The 10,000-nt window shown below is 38.0% G+C and overlaps 1 protein-coding gene across 1 annotated transcript in view; it reads right to left on the bottom strand.

Moving 5' to 3' along the window:
* The window catches only part of LOC123502994 (PDZ domain-containing protein GIPC3-like), a 26,295-nt gene that overhangs the window by 1,079 nt on the left and 15,216 nt on the right, over positions 1–10,000 (bottom strand). The window contains exons 5-6 of the mRNA XM_045252326.1: positions 9,629–9,738; positions 9,080–9,161 (exon numbers count right to left, since the gene is read on the bottom strand). Of these exons, the coding sequence (XP_045108261.1) occupies positions 9,080–9,161; positions 9,629–9,738 (192 nt within the window). The remainder of the gene's footprint in view (positions 1–9,079; positions 9,162–9,628; positions 9,739–10,000) is intronic.

The raw sequence follows: 10,000 nt of genomic DNA, 5'->3' as shown, positions 1-10,000 counted from the left end.
GGCTAAGAGCAGAAAACGAGGAACTGAAAAAGGAAGTAGCTAAGTACAAGAAACAGATGGAAGAAGGACTCGGTAAAGCTGAGAAAGAAAAGAGGAACTGAAAGATCTAGTAAACAAAGAAGAGGAAAGAGTACAGGACGTGATTAAAAAAGAAGTACAAGCATGGAGAGTCCAAGATAAGAAAGACAAGGAAAATTTTCAGGAAGTGTTTCAAGAACAGTTAAAAGAAAGAGATGAGAATATGGCAAACAAAATGATAGGAGTCCTTAAGAAAAAAAGAAAATCTAGTAAGGGAAATTGCAGGAAAAAAAAAATTATTTTTGGCTGAAAGAAAAAAAAAAAGTAAAATATAGACCAAGAAGGGAAAAAAAGGAAATGAAATCAGTTAAAGACCTACTAAAGAATCTAAATGATGAGGATAGACAGAACTTAGAAGAGGAGGTAGAAGAAATCCACAGAATGGGACCATATCAAGAAGGAACAGTGAGACCAATTAAGATACTACTAAAATCACAAGCAGCAACAGAAGAAATACTATATAGAACAACAAAACTCAGAGAAACAGAAGGTTGCAAGGATATATATATATATATATATATATATATATATATATATATATATATATATATATATATATATATATAAAGAAAAATACAAATGAGGAAGAAAGGAACGAACTGGTGGCAGAAGCAAGAGAGAAAAAAAATAATAATAATGAAAGGTCAGAGGAGAAGAACGCATTTTTTGGAGAATTTTAGGAGACAGGATAAGAAAATGGTATACAAAAGAGAAGGAAGAGAAAAAAATAGAGCAAGTTTAACTAAAAATGATAAGAACAAGAGATTAAAAATGATGTATACAAACATAGATGGGGTTTTATCAAGTAAATTAGAATTAAGAGATTACATAAAGAAAGAAGAACCAGATATTGTATGCCTGGTTGAAACAAAATTAAATGAGGCAATAAAAAGACATGGATAATAGGTATAATATATGGAGGAGAGACAGAGTGGGTAAAGGAGGAGGAGGAGTCATGATGATGTTAAGGAAGGAGATGGTGGTAAACCAAGTGGAGTGTGGGAAGGAAAAGTAGAAGTACTGTATATTAAGATACATATTAATAAAAAAGAGTTAACGATCATTGGAACATATGTGCCACCAAAAACAAATTCATGGACCAATCAAGAATATAAAGACATGATAGATGACACAATAAGGAGTCTAACGAGAATCATTAAAGAAAGGAGAAAAGCGATATTAGTAAGGAGGTGGACTGGGAAAATAATGAAAGTGGTATAGGGATGAAGCCATGGGAGATAGGTTCCTGAATCTAATGATAGATAATATGATGGACCAAAGAGTAAAGGAAAACACAAGATTCAGAGGAAACGATGAGCCGGCGAGATTGGACCTAGTTTTTACAAGGGGTATACAAATGAACGATGATATAAGATATAAGTGCCCATTGGGAAAGAGTGACCATGTAATATTAGAAATGGATATAGAAGAGGAAAGGAAGATAGAGACGAATCATACAAAGGAGACCGATTAAATTACAGAAAGGCTGATATTGAGAATCTCAAGAACTATTTTAAAAACGTAAACTGGGAGGAGATGGAAAACTCAGAGACAGTGCAAGAGAAATATAACTTATTTTTGGAAATATACAAAACAGGAGTCAGGGAATATGTCCCAAAATATAGACCTAAAGAAGAAGGAAAGAAAGATTGGTTTAATGCAAGGTGTGCTAGGGCAAAGGAGAAAAGAGATGGAGCATGGAAAAGGTGGAGGAGAAATAGAAATCCAGAAAATAAGGAAAACTTCAAGGCAGCAAGAAATGAATATGCTAAGGTGAGGAAGGAAGAGGAAAGGAACTATGAAAAGGACATTGTCGAAAAATGTAAGGAACAACCAAAATTGTTCTACAGATTCATAAATGGAAAAATAAGGCAAAAAGAAACAATAGAAAGGTTAAAAGGTGAGAACGGGATGGTGGAAGACCCAAAACGTATGGCAGAACTGTTAAATAGTAAATTTCAGGAATCCAAATTCGAAAGACCACAGGGTAATAGAGAGACTGTCTATATGAAAGAGATTAAAGTAACCAAGCTTGAAATAAAAGAGTTGATGACAGAATTAGATGAAGAGAAGGCAATGGGACCAGATGAAGTCTCAGGCAGAATACTGAAAGAATGTAGGGAAGAACTAGCAAGTCCTATATACATCATCATAAAATGCTCAATAGAAAATGGAACAGTACCAATAGAATGGAAAAGAGCTGAGGTGGTTCCCATATATAAGAAAGGAAGGAAGGAAGAACCTTTAAATTACAAACCTGTATCACTAACTAGTGTAATATGCAAGATGTGTGAAAGAGTAATAAAGAAACAATAGATCGAGTTTCTTGAAGACAACAAATTAATATGAAATAGCCAATTTGGTTTTAGAAAAGGTTGGTCGTGTGATACAAATTTACTGAGTTTCTACTCTAGAATAGTTGATAGAGTACAAGAGAGAGAGGGATGGGTTGACTGTATTTATTTGGATTTAAAAAAGGCGTTTGATAAAGTGCCACATGAAAGATTACTGTGGAAGTTAGAGGAGAAGGGTGGCTTAAAAGGAAGCACATTGAGATGGATGGAAAATTATTTGAGGGGAGAGAAATAAGGACGGTAGTTAAAGATATGAAGTCCAAGTGGAGAGCAGTAGAAAGCGGAGTGCCACAGGGTCAGTATTGGCACCAATACTTTTCTCATATATATAACGACATGCCAGAGGAGTGAACAGCTACATAAATCTGTTTTGGACGATGTGAAACTGTGCAGAGTTATAAAGCAAAAAGATTGTGAAATACTGCAGGAAGATCTAAATAAGATCTGGAAATGGAGTAAAAAGTGGGAGATGGAATTCAATGTGAACAAAAGCCATGTCATGGAAATGGGAAAGAGTGAAAGACGACCAGTGGGAATCTATAAGATGGGAGATGGAATAGAATTAGAGAGAGTAAAAAAGGAAAAGAACTCGGGAGTGATGATAGAAGAAAACAATTAACCGGTAAGCCATATTGATAGAATTTTCAGAGACATATAATTTGCTAAGGAATATTGGATTAGCATTTCACTACATGGACAAAGAAATGATGAAGAAATTGATAAGTACTATAAAAAGACCCAGATTGAAATATGCAGTAGTGTGGACCCCTCATAAAAAGACACACATAAGGAAATTGGAGAGACTACAAAAAATGGCTACAAGAATGGTTCCAGAATTTGAAGGGATGACATATGAGGAGAGACTAAAGGCTATGGATCTACCAACCTGGAACAGAGAAGGAGAGAGGGATCTGATACAAGTTTATAAATTGATAAACGGAATGGATCAAGTGGATAATGAGAAACTGATCCCGAGAGAAGAATATGACATTCGAAGCACAAGATCGCATAGTAAAAAACTGAGGAAGGAAGATGTCTGAGAGATGTTAAAAATATAGTTTCCGCAAAGATGTGTTGAGACTTGGAACAATTTGAGTGAGGATGTGTTGTCAGCAAAGAGTGTGCATAGTTTTAAAGAAAAATTGGATAAGTGTAGATATGGAGACGGGCCACACGAGCATAAAGCCCAGGCCCTGTAAAACTACAACTAGGTAAATACAACTAGGTAAATACACACACACACACACACACACACACACACACACACACACACACACACACACACACTAGCTCAGTGGTTAGAGCGCTGGCTTCACAAGCCAGAGGAGGATTCGATTCCCCGGCCGGGTGGAGATATTTGGGTGTGTCTCCTTTCATGTAGCCCTGTTCACCTAGCAGTGAGTAGGTATGGATGTAAATTGAGGAGTTGTGACCTTGTTGTCTCGGTGTGTTGTGAGTGCCTGGTCTCAGGCCTATCCAAGATCGGAAATAATGAGCTCTGAGTTGTAGGGTAACGTCTGGCTGTCTCGTCAGAGACTGCAGCAGTTCAAACAGTGAAAACACACACACACACACACAGCACACACACACACAGTGAGTAGTAGTTAGAGTGACTCACAATCGAGAGGGAATTTGAGTGGCAGCGAGGCAAATGGGCAAGCCTCTTAATGTGTAGTGTTCACCTAGCAGTAAATAGGTAAGGGATGTAACTGAGGGTTGTGGCCTCACTGGTGTGTGGAGTGTGTTGTGGGCTTAGTCCCACCAAGATCGGTCTATGAGCTCTGAGCTCGCTCCGTAATGGGGAAGACTGGCTGGGTGACCAGCAGGCGAAAGGTGAATTACACACACACACACACACACACACACACACACACACACACAAAAATGTGGAGAGCGGACGTGCCTCCTTACTCAGAATGTGACCTAACACTCCACACGCTAAACAATGTGCTTGGAGTGAGAATCACTAGTACAAAAGGGCAACCAGAGTGAGTGAATGAGTGTACAGAGTGAACGTAGCCTGGTGGCGTGTACATAAGAGTGATCAGAAGTGTTGGAACCTGATAAACGACAGAGAAACCACACAAAGGCCAGCCATAAACAGATCACACATAGCTACCAGGCTCTGAGAGTGCACACCACCACAAAAAAAGAGGAAGAGTGAAATGGATAGAACCGTAAGAAATAAGTTACCAAATTCAAAATATGGATCAGGAGGAGCAAAACCAAAACTAGATTCAAAATATGAGTCCATCTTCAACAGGGGCAACAATGCAAGGTAGATTGGTAATATTAGAAAAGAAATTTGAGGAGTTGGTGAAGGAATTAAAAGTTCAGAGGAGTGAGGAGGAGCAGGATAGAGAATTCCGCAAGGCTTTGAAGGAAAGAGTCAAGAGACTGGAGGAAAATGAAAAACGATTGGTGGATGAGAATGCACACTTGAGAGTGGAGGTTGAAAAATATAAGAGATGGTTGGAGGAGAAAATGGAGAAAGTTGTAAAGGAGAAAGATGACTTTAAGGAAATGATCAGTGAGCAAAGTGAGAGGTTTAAAAGAGAGTGGGAACTGAAGAAAACTCAATGGACTGAGTCGAGGGAAGCTGAGATGGTTGGATTACAAGAAATAATTAAAGATCAGTTGAATGAAGACAAAAAAGAAAGGTCTAAGGAACTGGTTAATGTTATGAAGAATAAGGAAACATAGATAAGAGAAATAGCAGAAAAGAAGTGTGTTAATATTTGGGATGAAAGAACAAAATATAACATATAAGCCTAAGAGAATTAAAGAAGAATTAAAAACGGTAAGAGATCTGTTCAAAAATCTAAATGATGATGAAAAAAAGACCTACAAGAAGAAGTGGAAGAGATCCATAGACTGGGTCCGTATAAGGAGGGAGTAAGGAGACTGATTAAAGTAGTACTGAAGTCACAACAATCTGGAGGGATTTATATAGAACATCAAAATTAAGAGAGGTAGAAGGTTGCAAAGAGGTGTATGTCAAAAAAAAAAAAAAAAATGAGGAAGAGAAGAGAAGATATAAGGCATTGTTGGAAGAGGCGAGAAGGAAAAATGATGAACGGTCTGAAGAGGAAAAAGAAAAGTTTTTTTGGAGAGTTATAGGAGAGAGTCAGAAAATGGTATGTGGATAGAAGGAATGCGGAGGAACCACTAGAGGGAGCAGTAGGTGGACCGTAATGTATACTAATATAGATGGGATACTGTCAAGTAGATTGGAATTGCAAGACTATGTGATGGTGGAGAAGCCTGATATAGTGTGTTTGACTGAGACAAAATTACATGAAAAAACAAAAGTAAATTTGGATAATAAATATAATATATGGAGAAAGGATAGAGAGGGTAAAGGTGGAGGAAGAGTTATGATTATGACAAAGGAGATAAATGTGGATAAGGTTTGGTATGGGAAGAACAACACAGAAGTGATAAGCATAAGGTTAAAAAGTGATGGAAAAGAATTAATAATCATGGTGACCTATGTACCTCTTAAAACAAAGTGTATTAACTGGAAAAAGAAAGGTGATACTAGTAGGAGATTTTAATTGTAAAGAAGTGGATTGGGAAAATCTAGTAAGTGGTGTTGGAGAGGAAGCATGGGGAGAGAGACTCCTTAATCTAATGATGGAAAATATGATGGAACAGAGGGTGAAAGAAAATACTAGATATAGAGATGATGAACCGGCTAGACTGTATTTGGTGTTAACATGAGAAGTTAACACCAAATCTTTGGGGATATACAATATAAATGTCCATTGGGGAAAAGTGATCATGTGGTTATGGAAATGCAGATAGCAATAACACAGGGAATGAGAGATGAGACATACAGGAGTGGTAGATTGAATTATAGAAAGATGGACACAGAAAATTTGAAAAATTATTTTAGAACATTAGGACATTAATATTTTAACAATATACATACCACCCAGAACCAATGCTTGGGAATATGAACAGTACCAAATGGTGATGAGAAATACTCTAGACAGAATGAAGCAAGAACTCATCATTAAGGATAGAGTGATGATAGTCAGAGACTTTAATTGTAAAGAAATAGTGTGGGAAGACTACGAAGTGGTGAACGGTGGTGAGTGGGCAGGGGAATTGTTAAAGGTAGCAACAAATAACTTGATGACACAGTGGGTGAGATCACCAACAAGGTGCAGGGGACAAGATGTTGCAGCAAAGTTGGATTTGGTATTTACCAGGGGCATCTCTCTAAAAGAGGAAATTGAACATAAATGTCCCTTGGGAGAAGCAATCATGATGTCCTAAGCTTTGAGCTGGATACGAATTAAGCACAAATAAGATTGTGGAACGCAGGGAGGAAAAATTAAATTATATTAGGGCAAATTATAACCATATAAGGGAGTTCTTTAATGAAATTGACTGGTCCGTGGTATACCAGGAAAGGGATATGCAATTGAAATACGATAAATTTATGGATTTGTATAACTCTGCTGTGAAAAAGTTTGTGCCATATTACAGAAAGAGGACTTTAAATAATAAACAGTGGTTTAATAGAAATTGTGAAGAAGCAAAAAAGAACAAAGAAAAGGCATGGAAGAAACTTAAGAAAAACAGTGATGTATTATCAAGAGAAGTTTACAAAACAGCAAGGAATAGATATGTTGAAGTAAGGAGAACAGCACAGAAGGAATATGAACAGAGGGTGGTGGAAAACTGTGATAGTGACCCAAAATGTTTTACAAATTCATAAATGGAAAACTAAATATAAAGGAGGCAATAGAAAAGGTAAAAACGGGAAGAAGTATATGAGGATGCTGGAGATATAGCTGAAATTTTGAACGACAACTTTTGCAAAGTGTTTACAAAGGAGGAGCATTTTATGGGAGGAAGACCTACGGAAATAAAGCAAATGCAGGACATCATGGTTACTAAGGAAGATGTAAGGAAAATTATAAGCAATCTGGATATTAATAAATCAATGGGGCCTGATGGCATATCTGGGAGGTTGCTAAATGAATGTAAGGATCAATTGTTGAACCCCATATTTGATATTGTGGAAACCTCCATACGAACAGGATTAGTCCCGAAAGAGTGGAAAAGAGCTGACATTGTGCCTATATATAAGAATGGTAGTAGAATGGAACCGCTAAATTATAGACCAGTATCGTTGACTAGTATATTGTGCAAGGTATGTGAAGAAGTAATTAAAGCTAAGTGGAGTGAGTATCTAGAAAGTGAAAACATTCTGAGTGAAAGACAGTTTGGTTTCAGAAAAGGAAGATCGTGTATCCAATTTATTATGTTTTTATTCAAGAGTGACTGACATACTACAACATAGAGAGGGATGGGTGGATGCTATCTACCTGGACTTGAGAAAGGCCTTTGATAAAGTACCACACAATAGACTGATGTGGAAACTAAAGAAGATTGGAGGAGTAAATGATAAACTAGCAAAATGGATGGAAAATTACTTAGTGGGAAGAGAAATGAGAACAGTGGTGAGAGGAAGGAAGTCCGAGTGGAAGAAGGTAACCAGTGGAGTTCCACAAGGGTCAGTGCTTGGTCCCATCATGTTTTTGATTTATGTTAATGATATGCCAGTAGGAATTGACAGTTACATGAACATGTTTGCGGACGATACTAAAATTATGAGGAGAGTAAAGAATGTGGAAGATTGTAACAAGTTACAGGAAGATCTTGATAAAATATATGAGTGGAGTAAAGAGTGGCAGATGGAATTTAATATAGACAAGACCCATGTTATGAAAATGGGAAGAAGTAGATACAGACCAAACAGGGATTACAGGCTGGGTGATGAGAAAATTAAAGAGACCAATGAGGAGAAAGACTTAGGAGTAACCGTGCAAAACACTTTGTCACCGGAGAAACACATTAACAAGATTTTTGGAAAACATATAACATGCTTCAAAATATTGGCCTTGCATTCCACTACCTAGATGAAGGAATGATGAAGAAGATATTATGTGCCTTAATAAGACCCCAGTTAGAATATGCAGCTTGTGTCTGGTCACCACATATGAAGTAAATGTGAAGAAGGTAGAAAGGGTACAGAGGCTGGCAACAAGGATGGTACCAGGACTCAGGAGTTAGACTATGAGGAAAGACTGAGGAAGCTGGGGCTGACCACATTGGAAGACAGAAGAACAAGAGGAAACATGATAACTATGTATAAATTGGTGAACAAGATTGACATACTGGACAGAGAGTTGATAAAGGTGACCACAAGTAATCATCTCCGAGGACATGGAAAAAAGCTAATAAAAGACATCTGTCTAAATGACATGAGAAAATACAGTTTCCCGCATCGTAGCATTGATAAGTGGAATAAACTGAGCAGTGATGTCGTTGACGTGGTGTGTGTCAATCAGATGAAAGAGAGATATGACAGGAATGGACAAGGAGACAGGACACAGAGAGCTTAGCTCGGGCCCTGTAATACACAAATAGGTAAATACAAATAGGTAAATACACACACACACACATACACATACACACACACAAAGCAACATTCTGTTCTGCCACTAAAGTTACACCTGCTCCCAAACAGATAAATTTTCCAAGCATCACTCAGCAGCACATTAGGGTGAGGCAGGACCAGGACCAGTGCTGGCCAGGACTTAGCATGCCGGCTGAAAGACACAGCTCACCTAAATCGTTGTCGTTGATGCCCATGAAGTTCTCCAGCAAAGCATTGATCTTCTCTGTGGCATATGTGCTGAGATCGTCCGGCTGTGGGTGAACAACACACAGTTAGTGATGAAAAAGATAAAACTAAAGAGAAGAGTTGTTAATCACTCACATCACTAAAAATTAAAGGTGACAGTGAAAGGAATGAGTTTTTAAAGGTGTGTTTACTATATTAGTGACAGATGAACAAGACTCCTACATTATTAACAGGACAAACATTCCTGAGAACAGGTTATCATCTCTGTGGCCTTGGGAAATAGTTGTGATGAGAGAGCAAAGCATTCCTGAATAGTGGCCAAGCAGATTCACTCAAACAAACACTCTTGAGAACAGCTAATCATCTCTGTGGCCTTGGGAAATAGTCTTAGTGAGAAAGAAAAGCAAAACTCAAACAAACACACTTGAGAACAGCTAATCATCTCTGCAGCCTTGGAAAAATGTCCATAGCTGTGGTGAGCGAGCAAAGAGTTCCTGAATACTGGGTTAGACGTCCAGACAGATTAACTCACCGCATCCTCCACCTCTGCCTGTCCATTGGCCTTGAAGCGCAGTGTTTGCTTGCCGCTACCATACCCCTTCTTGCCGGATGCTCTGGGATCAGTCCTTGGCCCAATGTTGGCTGAGGAGACATGGCAAGAAGTCAGGCACATGATACAAAAAAGTTAGGTTTACTGGTGTCCTTTATTTCCTGTGCTCCATGTTTAACCCAATCAGTACCATGACGCGTTTCTGCATTCATTCTCATTACTATTTGGTGATTATATAAGGCTTCAGAAACGTATGTGGGGATTGAAATAATGAAGACTGTGGCCATTAATATTCTGACCTCCATACTCTTCCTAATGTCAATAAAATGGTCTAATCGTATGCAAATCTCAAAG

This window comes from Portunus trituberculatus, chromosome 13 (genome assembly GCF_017591435.1).
Source record: "Portunus trituberculatus isolate SZX2019 chromosome 13, ASM1759143v1, whole genome shotgun sequence".
NCBI classification, from domain to species: domain Eukaryota; kingdom Metazoa; phylum Arthropoda; class Malacostraca; order Decapoda; family Portunidae; genus Portunus; species Portunus trituberculatus.
This window is presented reverse-complemented; position numbering and strand designations above follow the sequence as displayed.